Below are 23322 nucleotides of genomic sequence, written 5' to 3' on the forward strand. Positions count from 1 at the left end.
GAAAAAAAAATTGGGCTCAGAGGTCAAATGATCTAGATCAGTGATTCTCAAGGATTATTTTGGTAGGTTGTAAATTGATGACTGCCTTAAATTCTCTCTCCCACTAGGGCTTCTCTCCCAAGTTCCATATCCCCAAATTCATAACTGTCTACATTAGGCTTAAAGTAATGTACTGTGACCACCACAAGCTCAGCAATTCAAAAACTGAACTGAACTCTCCCTCCCCAAAATGTTTCCTTATCTTAGTGAAAGACAGAACCACTGACCTTTTGGGAACAAGATCCATGACTCATGTTAGCCCAGCCCTCCCTGTTAACCTCCATATCTCCATCAAATAAGGATGGTTCCACAACCTAATAAGGTCTCGAATCTGAAAGCTTTGCTCCAGCCTCTTAGTCTTATCCCATCTATTTTAATATAATTAGATAGAATTATAAAAGTACCCAAAAAAGCACAAAATCCCTAAACTGTTTTCAAAATAGAGCTTACACTAAACCTAAAAGGTTCCTGAAAGTTTAAGATTTATTTTTAAGGGAGAGAATTTTCTCTGACCATTTCAAACAAAAGGATATTTAATTATTTAATTTTTCAGACTCTCATGTTTCATTTGTATTCTGACAGGATCCTTCACAAAGTCTGTACCTAATGGCCAGGATCATCTACTCAATATTTAAAAAGGCAAAAACCAGGCAATTTCTATCCTGCTATTTTGTGCAGTTACTTGAAATGTCTATATATTGCTATGTATTTTCAGAGAGCACATGTTAAGGTACTACATCTTTTAACAGGAGCAGAGCATTAAGTTTTAATGTTGCAATACCATTCTAGCAAAGCTGTAAATCTTTCAAATTCTGAAATAAGTTTACTTGTTAACATGTGAGAATTATTTTGAAAAAAAGTTTTTTCATTTCTTAACCACACTTTAATAACTAAAGTCAAAATGTGCATGGAACATCTACAATCCAGCTGTTTCTGTGCTGGGCATATGCACATATTCAAACCAATATACTATGAGATGTTGAATGACATACTCAGGTTTTTTTAAAACCCTTTAGAATAGGATAGATGTTTTCAAATGCTTCATAGATCTCAGAACGTTCTTTGGCACCTATAAAGAAATCCAAGTTTACATAGTCTTTAATATAAAAACAATACAAAAATTTTCTTAAAACTAAAATTTCATTGTCATCTCCAATTATTTTTTAATACAATGACGTCTCTTTTGGCATACCTGAGAAGTGGCATTTATTCCTGGTAAAGACAAAAGGATTTCGTGACTATAGCCACTTTCCCACAAATACATACCCTAGAGCAGAGTTTTCTAGTACTTCTGCTATGTGGGCATATCAGTATGTCTTCAGCCTGGTAGGGCACAGTATGAAATGGGGATGTTATCTCTCAGTGTGTCATGAACGTGACCACAGAACATGACCTTCATCAGCACCTGTGGGCCCTTAGCTGCCAGCAAAAGGGACTTCCTTTGATTCACTCATCTCTAGTTCTCTAGTTAACATCCTGATGCCTAGGTTGACTAACAGAGTGAGACAAATGGAACTAAAGTTTTAAATTTTCAGTATATGGGATGGGATTATTAGAGGGAAAAATTGTACCATTGTTACCCTTAGAGATAAGTTTCAAGGTATCTTTAATTATAACAGTTCAAGGAGTTAAGATGGATAAAAATAAGAGTTAGACACTGTCCCCACCCTTGAGAGAGATGATCAGTCCAGCACTACTCATATTTCTCACCGCCACCAACCAGTACTAACTACTTTCCACTTCAAAGCGATGCAGGCACATTGTGTTAAGGTTTAAGGACTGGTAGCACTTGTGTTTATATGAAACTGTCAGCTAATCAGGAAACTATTATCTGATATTATTGGGCAGCAGGCAAGTAGATTAATGAAAAGAATATAAAAACCGTTAGCATGAAGAAAAATGGAAAATAGATTAAGGTGATACCTACTCATTCTTGAGTGCTATAAACTTAGAGAGGAGGAAGGCTCAGTGAGAGCAGAAATAACCTGTGAAAGGTGGTTATCTGGCTTAACGATGGGACTAATGAGTGGGAATTACCAAAAGGAGGATCGCCAGATTTGAGAAATAGGTAGAAATAAGGATTCAGAATCAAGGATGAGCTATAATAATTAAAAAAAAAAAAGGAAAATGGCAAGTGTTGGCAAAGAGACTGAGAAACTGGAACCTTCACACGTTGCTGGTGGGAACGTAAAATGGTTCAGCTACTAAGGAAAACAGTTTGCCAGTTCCGCAAAAATGTTAAAGTAAGAATTACCATGTGACCCAGCAACTCCACTCCTGGGTATCTGGGTATACACCCCCCAGATTGAAAACAAGTACTCAAACAAATAACACGCAAGAAGATACATATTCATTGTAGCACCATGCATAATACCCCCAAAGTAGAAACCCAAATGTCTATCAACAGATGACTGTATAAACATATTGTGATATATACATACAGTGGAATATTATTCCACCATAAAAAGGAGTGAAGCACTGACGCATACTGCAAGGTGGATGAACCTCAAAAACAGTATGCTAAGTGAAAGAAGCCAGAGATGAAAGGTCACATATTGTAAAATTCCATTTATATGAAATCTCCAGAAGAGGTAAATTCACAGGGACAGAATGAAGATTGGTAGTTGCCAGGGGCTAGGGAGAGGGAGGAATGGGGAGGAACTGCCTAATGATACAGAATTTTATTTTGGAGCAGTGGAAGTGTTTTGGTACCAGATAGAGGTGGTGGTTGCATGACATTGTGAATGAACTAAATGTGCTTGAATTGTTCATTTTTAAATGGTTAGGTTTATGCTGAGTGAATTTCATCTCAATCAATTAAAAATTTTTTTAAGAATCAAAGATAAAGTACTTATAAGCTTAAAATTTGTGGAGGGAAGGTAAGGGCAAACGATTACTTATTCATTGCCAAGGAGTTTATTCTCTGAGTCTCTACCCTCAAAGATGTGGGGTGAGGAGGAGGGTGAGTTATTGACATGGATAACAGAAACTTGGTACCTTTGAGGTAGGAAAAATCCCTAAGTCTCAGCAGATTTTAGTAACAGCACTAACATTTTAGTTTCTAAAGAGACTAGTTTTGTAGAAAGCACACAGTGAGTTGGAAGAGTAAGTACAACACCATTATAAAGAGACTCCCTGCCTCTGGTCTGGTGGACTTTTTCAGCTTCTGGGTATATCTGAATGGAACAGCCTTCTTAACTGGGAGACAGGGAAGTACAGTAGGTATAGCAAACTCACACACATTCACCTAGTGCCCCTTTCCCCCAAACTAAGGTTCTTTTTATATTTAATTGAGTAACAAGAGTGTCTAGGTCCAGCATTTGGTTAACTATGTACTTAAGTTTTATCATAACACTTTTTAAAAAAATTACATTCGAGCTCAGAAGAGTGTAGCATTCTGGCAGCCCTTAGAGGGTAAAAAATACCCAGCACCCAAGAGGGACCAGACATTGAGAGTGATCATTATTTTATATCATAGAAAAACAACTTTAGACACAAAGGGCTTTCAGGAGATTATCTAGTACAATTTCTTAATTTCCTGTGTGGGAAAATGAGGTCCAAAAAGTTGAAGTTTCCCTGAATCATGAGTAGCAACTATGGAAGAAGACCTCTTGTACCCAGTGTTCCTTCACTTACACCGAAAGGCATCAAATAAACATTGCCAGAAATTGTAACTGAGTATTACAATGAGGGGATTTGGTCAATTTAATCAATTATTTCCTCGTTGAAATATTGGCATCAAAATTTTAAGGGAATCTAAATTGGCCCCATAATTCTACTAATAATCAATCTACAACCAAACATCCCAATTTGTGGCACCAGACTCTGATTAGATGACCCTTGCCTTTTAAGCAAAACCTACCAGTCCTTTCCTTCAGGTAATGATGAACACCACTTTGGGGGATAAACACCATTTCTAACCACAGTGACTGAGATGGAAGATCTGTGGCTGGTGCATTGGAGAAAGGATCGACTTGAGATCAAACTACATGGGCTTAAATGCCCGCTCTACCACTAATTAGGTTTGAAATCACAGGTAGGTTGTTTAACTTCTGAGTTTCTGTTTCCTTACCCATAAAATAAGGACAACAACCTTCTCACAGGGTTGCTATAAGGGCTAAATGAGCAAATGTTTGTAAAAATCCCTTTGCAAACCATAACATTTTACAAGTTCTAAGCCATTTTTATTATCCTAGAAGAACATACTTCAGGATTAGGGATGTTGGGATGGCTGGTCCAAGTTATACATGGCTTACTTATTATTTGGTTCTGTAAGAGCCAGTATTGCATAATTTGTCTGTCTCCTTCACCAGGGCTGGATTTTTGCCAGATGAAGAGTATGTTAAATTTGCTTTTGCACCCTCAGCACCTAAAACAGTACGTGCACCTGGTAGGCATGCAAAGTATATTAAATATCTATCACTGTCGACAATGTTTGTACACTCATCCCTACCCCTTAGCCTGCCCAAATACCAATTTCCAATACTACTTGGATTTTCCAGTTCTGTTCTTACACCAAGTCACAACTACACATCTTATTTTCTCAAGTGATACCATATGTGTATGCCCATAAGTGAAAATCTTACAAATTTAAAAAAAAAAAACAGGATTAAACCCCTCAAAATACACATTTTACAGTACATACTAAGCGCTATTAGTGGTGGATTACCAGTAACAATTGATGAGGATATTCTGTTATCTCTCTGACCCACTCACTAGTAAGTCTTGCTGTTTTTATGCTGCCCTCTGACCTACCCATTTCCAAGAACCACTGACATACAGCTGAGTAACAGTGACCCTCAGTAATAGAGACCCAGCTGCTTCATCCTAAGCTGGAAGGACATAAGTAAATGTGATCCATTTTACTAAAGCCTCTTTAAATTTCATATTCCTATCATCTGGGCAAGGCATGAGAGCAAAATTTTGTCTTTTTCAATGCCAGGGTGAAAACAAGAATAGTGGGCTTTCATGGAGGTGATAATAGCTAATATTTATACCATGTTTACTATATGCCAGGCATTGTTTTTCTGCCTCCTCACAATGCTTAGCACGTAGCTTCTATGACTACCTGCCTTCTACATATGTGGAAATCAAGGTGAAGAACTTCAACTTCCCAAGGTCACACAGCCAATAAATGGTAAAGCCTGGATTCAAATAGATGATTGGTTTTCAGCGTCCTGCCTCTTAGCCACCATACCTGCTGCCTCTCACCACTAAGAATATTTTTCATTCCTTCAGCTGACAAGGAGGATTGGGGGAAGTTGCCCAAAAGACCACACAGGTGCTTTCATAGATACCTACAGAGGAGGAAGGACAGGGCGAGTATGTGAAGACGGCGGTATGGAGCCAGGCTGCTTCAGTGCTCACGCGTGCTGCGGGACATGCAGCTGTTCGACATTGTTGAGGTTAGTTAACCTCTCCATTGTCCCCATTTCACAGGGGAGGAGACCGAGGGATTAAGTACAACCTCACAGAGTTAGGTAGAACCCACATAAAAGCCCTTACTTATCACAGTGCCTGGCACATTGAGTGCTCAACAAATGTTAACTCTATTATGTCTCATCTTAGATGTGAAAGCTGATATATTTGCTGTTCATTTCATATGGTCCCAGCAGATCCTAGCTCTACTATTCATTTTGCTGTGGTTTGAGAAAAATGGATCCTAAATGCCATGTCAGCCATGGAGAAGCAGCATGGACCTGGGAAAGCAACGGTAGGCGTGACACAGGTCCCTTTGCTGTCAGGGACTGTGACAAAGTAGGGCAGTAGGGCCTCTTTGTCCTCAGCTCACTTAACTATAATTACAACATTCAGATGCAGCCTTGGACATGGTGGCTGAAGTTTTTGGCACCTCAGGGAGTAAGACAATTTTACATGGATAAGTTATTTTCAAAGACCCTGCCAATAGTGTGTGATAAAAATAGGTGGCAATTTGAAACCTTTGTATTATGTGCATTGGTGTTCTATAGTTTCTAACTAGGGAAGAGCTGGGATCCATTATTTAATACAGTGAAATTCAAAGTGCATTTGAAATTTCAATACTCTTAATATTTTCTAGGCAAAAGGTATTCACCCTTGTTGGGACCTTACTTTCAAAATAGCTCTGCAGGGTCTTGCCATGTTGGACTAGACCACAGGAGCTTCTAGGACTCCACTGGATGCTCTACATGACTGCCCCCCACTGAAGTTCTAGAGCCAAGGCTAAAGGAGGCCTCCTTGGTCCCTTTCCCCAGGTTTTCACCCAAAATTGGGCACTTGAGTTTTTAATCCCTTTGCAGGTGAAGAGTCTAGGTAAGTTAACAATAAGAAATAAGGAGCATTTGTCTCTAAGTTTGGAGCAAAAGTAACCTAAACCATGTAGTTCTAGGTTAAGTACTAAGACAATACGGCATAAAGAGGGAAAAATCCCAACAGATAGTAATTACTCATATTTCAGTAGTAAGACATTGACCGGCTATTACTTCACAATACATATAAGCAGAAATTTGGATTTCAGTTAATACATCTCATTCCCTGTCTCCAAAAAAGTGATGATCTATGACTTCCAAGAATGAAATTTAGCTTTGCCTGCTCTTTGGCCTGAATGCAGTAACAAATTTTAAGAGAAGTGTATTGTACAATCTTCAGTACGGTGTGTTGACTATCCTTTACTTTTGTGATTTGAAACTTCTGGCAAATGTGTGCATGAAAGTTTTTTTTTTTTCTTTTTAATTTGAGATAAGTAGGAAAGTTGGTCTGAATTAAGGATATTTAAAGTAATTTGTTCTTGTGTACCTATAATAGGTACTTGGCCTGTACTTGGCAATTTGCACTTTTAATTAGACAGATTCATAATGATACATAGTACATAGATGAAAGCATCCTTCCAAAGGTCTTAAAAAATTTGTTCCCTTGAGTAGGGCACATATTTGCCTCCAATATCTACACTATTCAATTTACTTGGCAGGCTTTTTCCCCTTCCTTTAGGACATACAGAGGTCAACTTTATGTCAGTCACTGGTAGGTCTTAATTACTCTGGACACTAAATTGGTGGCATCTGAGGAACTATAGCTTTGTTGTATTCAAAAGATTCTTGAATTACAAACAGGCCTTCCCCACTTTGAAGACACATTAGTTATTTCTTAGAGGAAAACAAACTGTAAAACTTACAAGGGAAGGGAAAAAAAAAACCTTACTGAGAGTCCTATAAGAAGACTTAAAACAGACATTCCATGTTTTTGGATGCTGAGTGATGGTAACTTTAACGATGTTTCTCAAATTAATTCTGCTAATGCAGAAATCTGGTTTTAGGTGGGGCAAGATGTTATAAAATTTTAAAGTTTGTTTGGAAGACTAAATATTTAAGAGGAGCTAATAAAAAGAGAAGCAATGAGGGGAAACTTGTCCTATCAGACAGACCACTAGAATTAAAGCACATTTATGCCACAATATAGTATAAGTACAATAGGATTATCACAGTATGTTTCTGGAGCAAAGGCAGAACTGGAGGAGAGACCCATACATAAAAATAAAAGTCAAAAGGAGTCATCACAAATAAATAATGAGAAGAATATGTAGTTTTCAGATGGCTGGCTAGCTAGCTATTTGGGGGTAAGGTATAATCAATTTGGCTCATGCCATACGAATCTGGTATTCATCTTGGAAGAGGAGAGTGAAATATGTAAAAAGTCAGGCAAAACAAGACAGAAATAGCAACCTTTAGAACAATAGTACAGAAAAGAGTCTCAACTATTTACTTCAAGAATTTTTAAAACCTTTATGTAAAAATAAGTCAATTGGAAAAAGTCACAAAACAAAGGGTAATCATTCAATATTATGTTGAACTCATACAAATTCTTAGGGGTTAGTTTGTAAAACTAGTAAGAACTGAATAGTAAAACTATTAAGAACTGAATAGACAAACAGAATTAGTTATGTACATACTATTTATGGAAGATACTGGATATGTTGAAAAGCGATCTATTTCTGATAATTAGTGAGGTTAAATCAGTGAGATCATCCTCACTTATACAGGTAAAGTTTTCTTTGGTATAATTTTGTTCTGAATGCTGCTGAGGGTTTATAAAAGGTATTTAGATACACTGCTGGTAGGAATGTATGATATAGGAGAACTGTATTATACATCCCTTTATAAAACAATTTTGTAATTTGTACTAAGAACCTCAAAAATGATTCTGTCTTTATCCAACATTCCATTTCTGAGCATTTAAACTAACAAAATGATTCTCCACACATAAATATAGCCAAATGTTTGTGCCACTTATAAGCAGCCGAGAAGGAACATTTAAACACCTGACAATGGGAGAGTAAGTTTGATGCAATCGTATGTTAGAACAGAATTGGGAAACTTGGGCCTGCTGGCCAAACCTCGTCTGCTGCTTGTGCGGCCTGAATAGCCTGTCAGCCAAGGGTGATTTTTATATTTTAAATATTTGGGGGGCGGGAATCAAAAGAAGAGAAGAGTACATGACACATGTAAATTATATGAATTATATTCACATTTCAGAGTCCTTTCTTTTATGTGATGTTTATAGCTACCTTCACACTACAATGTCAGGGTTCAGTTGTTGTGATAGAGACGCTATGGCTCACAAGCTTAAAACATTTAGAATTTAGCCCTTTGCAGAAAAAGGTTTGCTGACCCCTATAAAAGTCAGAACATTGTCCAGCCTTTGAAAGTCTTCATGAAGGTTTGTAACAACGAGTTAAGCTATGTATGTTACAACGGTTAATAAAAAGGCAGGCTGTAAAGATGAATATATGTATCAAAATGACATAAAAACATGGAAAAAAGTTGCATTGTTTTGGGTACTGGGACTGATAAGTAATGTTATATTCCTTTCCATTTTTCTTTTTTTTTCATATATTCTATAATAGCATGAATTACTGTATAATGGTGAATAAAGCTACTTAAAGCAAAGCACATGCACAGCTACTGAATTTTATGAAAGTCAGAATCTTAGTACTTACCCGTCAACACAACTTTTCCAGATACAAAGATAAGCAACACAATCCGTGGTTTCACCATTCTATAAATGAGGCCAGGAAATAGTTCAGGTTCATAACTGTTAAGATATAAAAGGAAAAAGTTAGAAGTACCACTCACTATACAACTACTTTTCCATAATATTCAAGACCCAAAATACTAAAGCAGTTTTAAAAAGCTATTTTACCAAAAACCTTTTGGCCATCTTGATAAAAGTAGTCTTGGGTGTCCTAGGTAATTTCTGTGACAGTCAAGAACAGAACTCATTTTTCGTCATATTTTTCCAAATGCAAGTCACCCTAAGCTATTAGAAATGAAGGTAACTTAGGACATCAGATTTCACATTTTAAGATCTTGTTGGTTAAATGTTCTCCATCTTTCAAAAAAAGTCTATCAATAAAAATATATAAACATGTCTTCTAAATTTACCAAGTTCCCCAATAATGAGTACAGTTTGTATCTACTTACAAACTAATTGCTAAAGTTAACATTTTTAGCAGATAGAATGTAAAAAAAATTTCTAGACTGCTGTTATTTGTCTTTGGACAGATGCTGTATAGAGAAAGAAAACTTAAACTGTCTCAAGTTCTAAAAACTCAGGATTTGTTCCTATAGATAATAATACATTCATATTTACTACTAAATGTAAGCTGATTTCTCCAAGGAACAAGGGATAATTGAATAAGGAATTGCTTCTCCACATGCCAGCCATAGAAAAGAGTTGTTGAGATTCCTAGAAAGGCTTGAGGAGCCTACAAAAAAAGAGGTCAAGAGTTAAGAGGAAGTTGATGAAATAAAACTATTCTCAAAACAATGACTAATGGAGTATAAGAAAAAGAAGAAATCTGAGAAATGGAACACTATAATACACATGAATCTTTGCACTTAAAGGGTGAATCCAGACCACAAAGAAAAACTCCATTCCATTTGACAGTGAGTAAGAGCCATACCACAGGAGACGTGAAACCACTTACGGGCACCAAAAAGAGGTACCACAGTGGTCAGGCTACCCATCTGAAGTATATGGAGGTCATTAAGGGTGGGGCATCACTCTACTTCCTTGCAGAAAGCCTGTCAAGACTTCTGCCCACAAACAACTTACAGACACTAGGGAGACAATGATGCTAGCTGAAGCCCTTAAAAATCTCTATGAGAACTGTGAGGTTTGAGCCCAGAAAGTGAAGACTTCCACAGAAAAAAATGTTTCCATTTGATTTCCAACAAAATCTTAGGACACTCAAAGGAAAAAGAGAAAACAAAAGACTTTGGTATGTAAATAGCTGAAAAATTCCCTAACCTAGGAAAGGAAGTGTACAACCAGGTCCAGGAAGCACAGACAGTCCCAAATGGGATTAATCCAAAGAGAATGAAACCAAGACACATTGCAATTAAAATGGAAAAAATTAAAGATAAAGAGATAATATTAAATACAGCAAGGAAAAGCAACAAGTTATGTACAAGGGAACTCCCACAAGCCTATCAGCTGACTTTTCAGGAGAAACTCTGCAAGTCAGAAGGTAGTGGTATGATATATTTAAAGTGATGAAAGGGAAAAATCTACAACCAAGAATACTCTACCCAGCAAGGCTTTCATTCAGATTTGATGGAGAGAGGAAGAGTTTTAGGGACAGGCAAAAGCTAAAAGAATTCAGCCCCACCAAGCCAGCCTCACAAGAAATGTTAAAGGCATCTAAGCAAAAAAGAAAAGGCTACAACTAGAAACATGAAAATCATCAAAGGAAAAAGCTCATTGGAAAAGGCAAATATGCAGTAAAGGTAGTAGATCAGCCATGCACAAAGCTAGCAGGAAGGTTGAAGGACAAGGTAGCAAAATCATCTATATTTATTCTCTGTCTCATTTCAAAAGAAGGTTGAGGCAGGAAAAAAAGAGGCTTTAGTTAGGGATGGGGAACATTTCATGAGGATGGAGAACCACAAACAGCTGCCAATCTCTTGGGCAACCCAACTTCAACTCATTGTTCAAGTCTCAGCTTAAATGTCACTTCCCTTAAGAAGTCTTCCTTGAGCTTCATACCTCTCCATCACGTTAAGTTCCCTGCCTGATGGCACCGTAACACTCCAAGGGGTGTTCGCCTTCATAGTTACATTTCATTATTATCTTTAGTGTCTCTGTTTTCCCTTTTAGGCAGTGGTTCCATAAGGGCAAGGGACCATGGCTGTATTGATTGTCACTACCACCATAGCATCTGCTACACAGTGGCCACCCAGATTTTACTCATTTAAGAAATACTTGTTATTAGACTGTCTTTGATTTAAAAATTGAAGGGGAGGTACCAGAAATTGACACAACATTGTAAACTGACTATAACACAATAAAGAAAAAAAAGAAAAAAATCTACAGCTAATAACAAAAAAAAAATTGAAGGGAAGGGAGAAAAGTGCACAGGGATAACTGAAACAATTATGACATAGAAAGACTGATGGAGAAGATGCCTAGTAACAAGGGAGATACTTGTATTTTCAGATGCTGATATACATATTTGTAGAATCAGGGGAATTAAATGCATTTGAGGTTTTAACAGAAAGCAAACTTGACCTGATAATTAAAACTGATATGTGCCATGGTTCCCCACAGGGCTTCAGGCAATTAAAGAGAGTCCTCATTTTAAAGACACAAACCTGCTGAGAAAGAGGTGTTTTAATGGCCCAATGTCGCAAATACACACACTGGAGTCAAAATCTAACCTAAGGATGCAGAACATTTGGAAGAGGCAAGAATGAGACTAGAAAGAGATAGCTGCAGAAATACAAAGCAAGCTTCCGGGTCAAATTTTTTTAAAAAGATGGTTGAGATCATAAAACTGGCTCAGGACGAAGACAGAACAGTGATGGGCCTACTCCACTGGCTAAAAGCAGTGCATCTGATAAATTCTCATCTGGCCCTACAGGCAATTTTATCGTTCAGAGGCAGAAGTAGTGACAAGGGGCACTCCCACTGCAGACTTAAATCTGATCTACAAAGAAGACAATCTTCGTGAGAAAGAAATGAAATTTGGGAGGAATTGCACACATCATTTTAGAGCCCTAAATGTCCAGAAAGGGGGAACTAATATATTAATGTACCTTAGAATTGGGGCAGAGATCGTTCATAGGTTCAGAGAAAGACTAGAGGCCCAACGTTGAGAACCTGGAAGATAAGATGACAAGTTTGTGTTGAGAGATTCTTAAAATGAAAGTTTTACTATGAATCTTCAAATTACCCCAAGATTGAAAAAAGGAAAGGATATCTAGAGAGGCAATATGTCTTGCATGGGGAGCTTTCCAGTGAACTCAATGGGTGCCTCAGTAAGCGTACAATGGAAAAAAATCAACGCAGAAGGAAAAAGAAATTATAATCAAGGGGAAAATAAACATTGCCTGAAGAGTATCATGAAAGCTAAATCTCAGAAAGAACAGTTTTTTTTTTTAATGTTAGGAAGAAACAAATCAATTTTAAACTCTGTTCAGGTCACGTCTCAAAGGAAAGCTAACAAATGTTAGAGAAAGACAAGCTATCTGATCCTCTCCATTCTGTTTAAACAGAATGATTGCTCAAAGGCAAAGGGAAGGAAAAGCAGAGTGAAAGGACTTCAGTTCAAGCTAGTTCAAGAGAATTTAAGAGCATCTGTGATTCTAAGCCAGTTTAAGCACCCTGCCCCAAGTGTATATCCCACCGGTGGTGGGATTCGGTGTTGACCAGTGAACCCCCATCATCACTCTCTGAGGGCCTGAGCAGGCTGGGAGAAACACCCAAGCAGCTGAGGGAAGAGGAGGAAGAGGAGCATTTGCTGTTGAGATGGGAAGTTACATATGAAGAAGCCAGGCAGGCTACAGATACTCCCCAAGGAATATGATTTCATGAAAGAAGAAACTGTGGTGGGGGCTCCAGCTATACACAGAAAAAGAAAACCCTTGAGCGAAATCAACAGGACAAAAACTAGATAAGATTGCCTTCATAGAATGTCCTATGGCCATTCTTTTTTTCTTTTTTTTTTAAATCTCTCCAACCCTTTCTCCCCTCACCAGCTGTCAGCCCTTTCTACTTATCTAATCCATGTCATAACCTTCTTTCCCCACCAGTCCCACCACCCCCCAGCCAGGTGTGCCTGTTTTAGAAATCTCTGTATCAGGAGTCTCAACGTGTGGACCTCTGGCCAGCAGCACTGGCATCACCTGTGAGCTTGTTAGAACATGCAGCTTCAAGCAGAATCTCTGGAAACACCAGCCCAGGCAGGAATGTGTTTTGATATGCTGTCCAGGTGATTACCATGCAACTTAATTTTGAGAACCACTGTTTCAGAAGACTGAACACATATGGTAGTCAACTAGGACTTAGGCATAGCATCTTTACCCTTTCACCTATTGTGGCTTTTTAAAAAATTACATTTTCTCTGAAAGATACATTATATAAGCAGCCCATAATACAACTTTAATATCTTGGTAAACCCAAAGTTAAGTTATGCAACAATCATACCTACTGAACTGCTGATGGGTTAGCACCAAACCTTCCAGCCTAATAGGAAATCTCACATCACAGCTTCCAACCATGTTCTGAATTTTAAAATCGAGGAATCTGGCAGGAAATCCCAGCTTCTGCACCACACGAGCATACTTTCTGGCTGCAAGTCGAGACTGCTCTTCACTTGTGTGGAGGGGAGGGGTGGTGGTGGTGGAGAGACAGACATAATGAAAGACGCCTTAATCACTGTGACCGCTTTACTGCTTGGACTATATTGACGCATGTCTCTGCTTGTACTTTTAGCATTTGTGCCATGTTTATCTTTCAGTATATACTATGAACCTGTAGACTTTGAGGACAAGGACCCACCTCCCCTACATTTGTTCCTCGCACCTAGAGAAAGTTATGGCACAATGTTGTTGTGTTCCGTTGTTGAACTGAATCATAAACAGATTGTTGTCTTCAATTGTCACTTTTCACATGGAAGGTAATTGTTTATTTTGCTTGTTTTAAGTGTTGTTAGAGAAAATTAACTCTTCCACTGGTTCTCAAAGTGTGGCCTCAGACCAGCAGCAGCATTACTACCTGAGAACTTGCTAGAAATGGAAAGTCCTACATCCCACCTCAGATGTGCAGACACTCTGGGGAGGTGAGGGGTGGGCAGAAGTGTATGTTTTAACAAGCCCTCCAGTGATTGTGATGCTAAGGTTTTAGAACCATCCTCTGGTCTAAAAGTGTGTGCCATTTAGATGGGAACAACAGCAACAAAAATAAGGACACATGCACGTGGAAACTCAACATGAGGAAGTGAGCTATGTGCCAAATGAGGCAGGACGTCAGAACCTGGGTCTTTATGGGACAAATTACATACTTAAAATACCTCAAAACCTGCCCAGCTTTGCTCAGACTTTCTCACACCATTGACATTCAACTCATACCCAATATGAGGAAGAAAGAAACTCATCCACCTCTGTGGCTATGTTCTTCAGTTTGTCCTACTCCACCTCTAAATCCCTGTCAGAGAATGTGAAATCCTGGGATTTGGGGCTTTTTGTTACATACTTTTCAGTGGTCACTACCAAAACAAAACAATGAGTAGCAAGGGGTTCCCAAACAGGGGCAACACCCGGTGGGTGAATCCTATGAATTCTACCCTCTCTTATGAGGTATCCCTGTCTTTAGTTGAAAATCAGATGCACCTTAAAGAAAAGCCAGACTGAGCTTGCTCGCCTGGACCAAGGGGAGCGGTAGTGTCTCTTTTCTACCTAGAGCCATCGCAACACTCTCCTTTCATCTTGATTCTCCTCATCCATTTCTAACTTCTGAAATGTCCTTGGCAAGGCTGTGTCCCCAAGTTAGCAGTGAAATAAATGGTTTCCACGTTGAAAAACCACATTTCGCCTAACTGACCTATTACATTTCCCACAGGGCTAATGTTTATAAGGCAAATTTCAAGGTCAAATTTCATAGCCCTGTAGTTTTCTGGATCACACAGAAATTCCCATTCAAACAACTCACAGTTAATGTTTACACACATGCTCTTGTACAAACACTAGAAAACAGACTAAGAACCTTAAAATTTCACCACCAGTGGTCAGAACCACTGATAAATTTGGCCCCTCTACACCTTTCCTATGCAAACACAGGTATCCCTCACTAAGCAAACTATGGTTATTACAAACTAAAGAGAACAGGTTTGGATAAATTTTTGGAGATAATTCTGATATCTCATACTACACAAACTTTCACAACTCTCTATCCAAAACTCAAGAACCAAATATATTTGGATAACAAATATCTCTTATTTATCTGAACTTACCATCCAAGCCTACACTATCAGATTTTAGGAACCAAATAAATTCAGATGGGGAAAAATGCTCATGAAGTGTGTATATGTGTGCTCCCCTCCCCCAAGTTAACATCCTTCCAACTCCATATATATGGCTAATCATAATTTTATGATCTAATCAAAACCATGTTATTAGATATGGTTCCTCCTTGCTCCTGTTTTAAACAATGTCTAAATGAATGTCCTTGCAGATCTCTTGCAGAGTTGTCCAATAATGGAGACTTAACAATGGAGATTTCTAGGTCAAAGGATACACAGATCAACAGAAGAGAAAGCTCAGAAACTTACTCAGACACAGGTAAGGAACTTAACATGTAAAAACAGGTTGGGAGAAAATAGATTAAAATGGATTCTTTAATAAATACACTGAGACACTGTCCATTTGAGAAAAAATTATCATATATTGAAATAAAATTCTAGACTTGCTCTGCCCAACATGGTAGCCACTAACCACATGTGGCTCTTTAAATTAAAATTAAATAAAAAGCTCAGTTCCTCTGTGGTATTAGCTATATTTCAATTGCTCAATAGCCGCATGTCACTAGAGGTTACCACACTGGACAGCACAGATACAGAATATTTCCATCATCCAGAGAAAGCTCTAGATGAATCAAAACCTTAACTTCCTTTCTTTAATACAAAGCAGGATCTGAGAAAGCCAGAAAAATACATAGAGGTCAATACTTATATCATGTGTACATGGGGAGTGCCTTCCTAAGAAATGAAGCCAAATACTGAAAACATAAGGAAAAAAATTGGATAGACTATACACACAAAAAATTAAAATGTGTTTTTAAAAAACCATAAAACACCATCAACATTAATATGGGAGAATATTTACAGTATAAGATGATGAAAATACTTAAATACTAAAAGACAAACCTCCCCCTAGAATATTGGGCAAAAGATACAGTAGGCAGTTTGTGCTTACGAAAAGTCAGTCTCATTACTAAATTAAAAAATGTAATTAAAATAACAACTTTTTGCCAATCAACTTGGCAAATCTAAGAAAAGATATTAACACCCAGCATTCATCAGAGACAGTGAACACTAGGTACAGCTTTCGAGCGAGGAGAAATTGGTGCAACCTTTCAGGAGGACAATTTACTGCTCATCTCCTCACACTTAGAGGGAAGAGCCTCTCTCCTACTAGTTTTATGGTGAAAGGGTCTCCATCAGCACAGGGCTACCTCTGCATGAGATCCAGGAAAGACGAGCCTTCTAAGAGATGCCTCCTGAGCGAATGTGCAAGCTAATGGTCAAGAAATGTCTAACCTCCCTCCTTTAAAAAGTTCTATCCATTTATCTGCCTGCCATGAGGAAAATACACAAGAATGACTCCCCCGGGTTTATAACAGGCTTTACCACTCCCATAGCTTTTTTCTTTTTTTAAAATATACCTTAGAAACAAATTGTAACCCCCTAATGAAGCCCCTTTCACTATGGGGGACTGTAAAGTGGAATATGAGGCAGTATTATGAGGCTGAATGTTTTTAACCCAAAATTTGGCATTTCATGAATTTCACTCTTCAGTGAAGTGTTTTGCTTCTACTCTGTGTTCTAGGACATGAATGCCATCCTTCCATGTTTTACATTTTGAATGAGTTGTCTGGTAGTGGTGGAGGGTGGCTCCTCATACCTTTTGGCTCCTGTGCAGACCATCTTCCCAGAGCTAAATATGAGGGCTGTTGTCCTGGGCTCTCGGATCCTCATTATGACAGCAGCAAACCTCTACACACAGAAGCCAAAAGGACAATTAGCCTCTGCTAGCAGTTAACACTATTCCAGTTGAAAAGCTGAGCTGCGCATGAAAACACTCTTGAATAAACTGAAATTTAATGGGAAAACTGAAAAATGGCTAGGTCTATTCTCCCCCACATTAAGGTTAAGAAAATTATCATGATTCTAAAATGTGCTTAGAAAGAACAGGTAAGAGTAATAACAGTAAAGCTAAAATTTGTGTGTTATGTTTCAGAACTTATGCTTAGAGCTGTACAGGTTTTATCCTCATGACAGGACAAAGTTGAGTCCATTATAATTCCCATTTAGTGCACAGGGAAAGTAAGTGGTTACTTAACTTCCACGATTACACAGGAAATAGTAGAGTAGAGATTTAAAACCATGACAAATCAGACTTCATGCTTTTTGCTTTGAAGCATTTTTCTTTCAAAGAATTTTTGAGAAAAAAGAAAGAGTATGAAGTATGTTACAGGTTTACCAAGACTCTAGAATGTACTAAAAAGGAGCCAAAATATAAAACAGAAAAAATACACATATATATACATGGGCATTTCAAAAGATGAATGACAGTTATTTGTCAGGTTCTTGCCTGCCATAATTCTCAGTGTGGTCCCCAGGCCGGTAGCATCTATAAGTCCTGGTGCTGATGCAGGGGAGGGCTGAGAATGACTGGCCTGCCACACTGACTGGTTGCGAAATGACCTGCTCCTCCTGGTTATACACAGACTCTCGTCATGCCCTCCCGCCCTCCCCATTAAGCTGGGAAGGAAACTGGAGTGAGTACCATGCAAGACTAAAGTTCCCATAGGTCAGAACCACTCCACCATAGGACCATAGATCCCTCCAAGGCTGGACCAGCAATTTCAGATTTGACATGTTCACAGACAGTAAAATGAACCCTGAGTCAGCACTACACAGAGCCGATCAAGTCCTATTAATGTTTTCCAGGTGTTTATTGAAAAGGTAGCACTCTCACCTGGTATTCATTTTGTTAAATTCTAAAGCACCTTTAAGGGCTAAGCCAGAATTTCTTTGGCTGTCAAGTCCCAGTTTGGACAGATCCTGTACACTGAAATAAAACGATGGGAGAGCTGAGGATGGTGGAGAATAAAATATGCTTAAAATGTTGATTGCTCAGTAGTGTGGTTAATCATAGCTGCAGCCATAAAAATCCCAGCTCATTACTAGGTTTCTGTCCCTATCATAGCCAGCTACATGAAATATGAACAGAAAAGCTGCCTTGCATTTGGGCAACATTTAAATTCAGATGTCAGCAACAACACTACTATAACAGGAAAAACAAATACTTAATCTGTAAATAGTTGATGCTCACAAAGTCCTCTGGGTTCCCACTAATAAGGCCTTTTTCATCTAACTCCATAAATCCTCCACCCTCCAAGGCAGTAAACTTTTCCCTAGAAGGGACTAGGTCTTACTCATCTTTGTACTCCTAAGTACAGAGCCCATCAAATAGTTAAATGTTGATGGAATTAACAAATCCACTTCCTAGGTAAATAGACCATTTGAAAATGGGGTACCTAGTCTTGGAAGGACACAAGAAAGAACAAATTTTATTAAACTTTGAGGGGAAAAAAATCCTCGAATTTTACAGTAGTAAGAAGAGGCTTGAACTCTACACTTTAAACAATTGAGCTTTCTCAAGTAAGAGAAACTTTAAATGGAGAAACACAAAAGTGTCAGCTAGAAATAACAACACTTAGAAAAAATTATTTCCAGAAATATGGTGACATTGTAAGAAACTTAGCATCTCCACAGTCAGGCTGGAAATAGTTATGCTAAAAGGTTCTTCTGAATGACAAGGGAAAGATCTTAACTTTTAGGAACAGTTCAATCATTACTGTATCCAGCATAGAAAATGAGATTATTTTTTGTAAGTTCAAATCAGAGAATGAGACAATTAACCTTTTGAGTTGCCCAAGGCTTTTCACTAACAAATTTTTCTGTTAAAAATAAAAACAGAGGAATGTGTTAATGCCATGATCATATGAAAGAAATAAAACCTAAATAGAAGCTAACTGTTGGAAAAATTGAGCAATCTTACCTTTGGGTTATATTCTGCATTTTTTGCATGCAAAGCTATTTTCTTCAGATCCAATTGACAGGCCAGGTTTACAGTGGAAACTATATTCCTAAAGAAATAAGTCAACCTAAGTTATACCAGATATCAAAAGTAAAAATTAATTACAACATATTAACCTTCTCATTTCGTAGGCTTATATTAGGTGACTTCCTAGGGGGAGAATTATTCTAAACATGAGGTATATAGTAACACAGTCCCTAGTAAAATGTAAAAATCCTAAAGTACTAAAATAGCTTTTTCTAAAATTTCATGACTAGCTAACTAAAGTTTTAGATATATTTTTTAAACTGCTTCAAAATAGAAAGCGTAATATCAAATCAACTTGCAGATCAAATTCAATTTTACATCTTTATATCCTTTGTGTTTATCCAAACCCAACCACAATTTTCAGCAACTACTGTGCTTTAGTATAAACAATATAATCCTTCAAGACTGTGTATACTAACCCTGAGTTCCCTCATAGGAGATCAAGAGTTAGTGCTTGACTTTACAGATAACCAAACTAAAGCCAAATCCACTAAGAATAAATGGGGGAAAAGTCCGTTTATTCTTTGATAAAACAAAGAATAATAAAATCTGAAATTCTCTTCCTTACACTAACATCACATTTAGGAAAACAAAATGTGTACTCAGAAGCATCACCCATTTGAAAAAACAACTACTTACTGTAGTTGAGGCACAATTCCAGGACATTCTGAAACAGGGGTCATTGGTGTCATGGGAGTTATGGACACCAGAGGCAAGGAGTATGGTTTCTCAGAAGAGGGCTGGACTGAGTCAGCATCACCAGGGTGCAGATGGGAATTTGACTTTGACCCACTGCTGCTGCTAAAGGCCAGGCCAACGTCCTGTTGGCTGGGTGATGGCAACCTACTTTGCCGACTTTGAGTTTTACAATTTTCTTCAGTTTCATTCTTGCTTCTAATGACAGTCTGGTCTCTACTTTCTTGTGTAAGCTCATCTGGCAGGAAGCTAAGATCCACAGATGAGAAACTGTCAGAAATTTCTTTGACTTCTTCAAGCTGTGAATTAAATGCAGTCTCTGGATTGGATGAATTAGGTATGTGCACATCACAAGGCACAACTGGGCTGAGCAGGAGTGACCTGGGTGGGGAAAGGTCATCCTAGGCCGTTCCCAAAACAGACAAACAAAACAGAACAAACAGAACATCATGTCACACCAAAGGGATGCCACCATGGCCAGCGGGCAATTCATTCAGACGAGGCAGTTCAGGATAGCTTATGTTCATGCCCTGCACTTTCCACAAAGTTATAGAATTACAACACACTTAATGAAAACAGGAAAGTATATCTTAAAAAGCAGAAAAAGCATTTTTCATAAAATGCTTTTCTTACTTTGGTTAGATCCTTAATAAACTGCCACTCTAAATCCAATTTTGTAACTAAGACAATTGAGCAACCATGCTCTAAATTGTGGGTACTTTGAAGAGTACGGATTTTATCTTTCTTTCTTTCTTTTCTTTTTCTTTCTTTTCTTTCTTTCACAGGAGGAGGAGGTACTTAGGTTATTTATTTATTTTTTAATGGAGGTACTGGGGCTTGAACCTAGGACCTCGAGCATGCGCAGCACGCACTCTACCACTGAGCTATACCCTCCCTTAAAGAGTACAGATTTTCTATACTCAAGGTGATTATAAATCTTAGCTGATTTAAAGATTATTTTGAGTTTTAAATTCATATTTTAAAGAGAAGAGCAATAAGTGAAGGAAGTTTAAGACATAGCCTTATGTGCTAATCAAGCCATCACTAAGGACCCATCTTTATTCCTTCTAGCCAAAGGAGAGATAAGAAACTATTCCATATTCTTTTTCACCATAGGTTACTACAAGATTTTGAATTAGTTCCCTGTGCTATACAGTATGAACTTGTTTTATCTATTTTATATATATTAGTTAGTATCTGCAAATCTCAAACTCCCAATTTACACCAGAAATTGACACAACATTGTAAACTGACTATATTTCAATAAAAAAAAATATATATATATATATACAGGGAAAAAAAAGAAGTCATTCCAGTTATGTGAATGTACAATAGGAAGAAAGTTATTGAAATGTAAATGGTAAGTCTAGTTTAAATCAATGTATTGTATTTCCAGTCCAGGGAAGGCTGCTCAACTTCCATTACCAACAACTGAGGGAATGAGGTGTGCCTCTGAGGGAAGTAGCTAACGCAAAATTCATGGCCTTTGTTACGGAAAAAAGTCGATGACCTCGGTACATATATTACCACCCACTTTACCCAAGTTGCAGGCCTGGATTCTAGATTTTGAGCACTGCTGGCAGGATAATCTCATGCCTTAGAAGATCTTACTTCTGACAACTGAACAGTCACAAATGTCTTGTGTTGCATCTTCTCAATGACAAAGCTACCTAAGCTAAGCTAATACATCTGTCTAGATCCTATTGAGTTGTCCTATTACTTCAAGTCCAGCAGATGGCAGGGGTGACTAATTGTTTGAAGAAAATGCTTGGAAGAATGCAGTCACTCTCTTGAAATACGATTTTTGACTTTATTTCATTTTGAATTATGTTATTAGCTCCTATCTCCACTCCCACCCCACTGATTGGCCCTAAAAAAGTGAGGTGGGGGCAATGGCCCAGATTCCTCTCCATTATTTCCCTGGCCTGTTCTGTCCTACTCTGAAAAGATCTCATCAGCCAATTTACACTAAAGCACTAATATTTGCAAAAATCAGTGTCTCCCCACCATCTTCCCATTATGGCATTTTAGCAGGGACGAAGCTCTCACCCAAAGAACTAAATTTCAACAAGGAATTTAAGGCAATGGCAACAAGATATTGAAGATGGATGTTTTATAACAATGGAACTCTGACAGCCTCCTTTACCTGTAGTTTAGCTTCAGGAACACACCTCAGAGAATATACCTAGAGTATTCCCTGCATCCTTGGCCCTATATCTGAAGAAACTTTTTGTTAAACTGTCTTTGCAGAGCCTTTAACTTATCCTTCCCAGAACCTTCCCAGCGTGGGCTCTCCTTTGCGATGTTAAACAATACACTATGGGATTTCACTATTTCTACCTTTTGCCTACTTAAAAATCCACCCCCGACCCCCACCCTAAGTTGCTCTCTTGCTTTTCTTTTGGAAGACTCCCTCCTCTCTTTTCTACACTTCTTAAATTAAAAAGCAAAAACAAGCAAAAAAAAAAAAGGGTAAGAATCACAAACTGAAAGAAGCCACAGGTGCCTCCAATTTGGTTCACACTAGACCAGGTTCGAGTTCAGTCGGCAGCCTTAGGTAAGTTATTTCACTTCTCTATGCTTCAGTTTTTACAACTGGGACAATCAAGCCCACCTCCTAAGGTCACCAGGAGTTTTATGAGCTTGACCCGGCGCAGGACCCGGCGCTCAGCGATAGGGCAGAGACGCGGACCCTGACTCTGGGACAGTTGCGGCGGCTTCCAGGCTCACCTGGGCGGCGCATCGGTCCAGGTAGAGCTCCAGGTACGTCTCCTCCTCCTCCATGGGCGGAGGGCTCACTGTGGGGGTGGGGGGTGTTGTGGATGGGGGAAACGCCAGCGCGAGCTGAGCCGCGGCGAAGTCGGATGATGCTCGGCGGGCTCAGAGGCCATTTATCCGCCCCGGCAGCACGGGGCGAGGCGGGGCCTCCGGGGATCCGGCGGGGGCTGCGGGTCCCTGGTCCCGGGCTAGCCCTGGCCACACTTTTGCAGACGTGAGTGAATGGATAATGAGCCAGGGAGGGGGATGCAGAACTCAGCACCCGGCCCACGGGTCTTGAGGAAGGCAAGGAGGGCTGAGGGTGGGGCTGGCTAAGGAAGGGGCTCCACGCCAAGGTGCAATTACCGCACTCCGCCCACAGCTGAGAAGCAACTTAGCCTGCAAATCTGGAGATTTTCTTTGGTACCTTCAAATGCTGCCTTTGCCTCCTGGAGGAAAAAAGGTCTCGGTGTAGGTAGCATAAAAGGTGAATGGGCTGAAGAGAAAATAAATAATTTTTAAAAGAAAAAAATTTTTTTTCTGTCTCTTGAGCAGAGCAAGTGGAACTTGAGGCACCTTACCCAGTCAGGTGTTGCACTTTTATGTCATGATTACTTCTCACCTTTAAACCACAAGTGGATTTTTCTCAATCTCAGAGAATTCAGTC

At 38.7% G+C, this 23322-nt stretch overlaps 1 protein-coding gene across 1 annotated transcript; it reads right to left on the bottom strand.

Moving 5' to 3' along the window:
* Positions 1 to 1014: 1014 nt before the first annotated feature.
* TBPL2 (TATA-box binding protein like 2) lies at positions 1015 to 23222 on the bottom strand. Its single transcript, XM_032482088.1, has 7 exons — positions 22629 to 23222; positions 19842 to 20299; positions 19137 to 19224; positions 16974 to 17065; positions 13501 to 13668; positions 9011 to 9105; positions 1015 to 1108 (listed from the first exon to the last, which is right to left on the bottom strand). Exons 1-7 carry the CDS (start codon positions 22680 to 22682, stop codon positions 1032 to 1034), a joined length of 1032 nt encoding a protein of 343 aa, XP_032337979.1. The 5' UTR covers positions 22683 to 23222; the 3' UTR covers positions 1015 to 1031.
* Positions 23223 to 23322: the final 100 nt, after the last annotated feature.

This window comes from Camelus ferus, chromosome 6, assembly GCF_009834535.1.
Source record: "Camelus ferus isolate YT-003-E chromosome 6, BCGSAC_Cfer_1.0, whole genome shotgun sequence".
NCBI lineage: Eukaryota > Metazoa > Chordata > Mammalia > Artiodactyla > Camelidae > Camelus > Camelus ferus.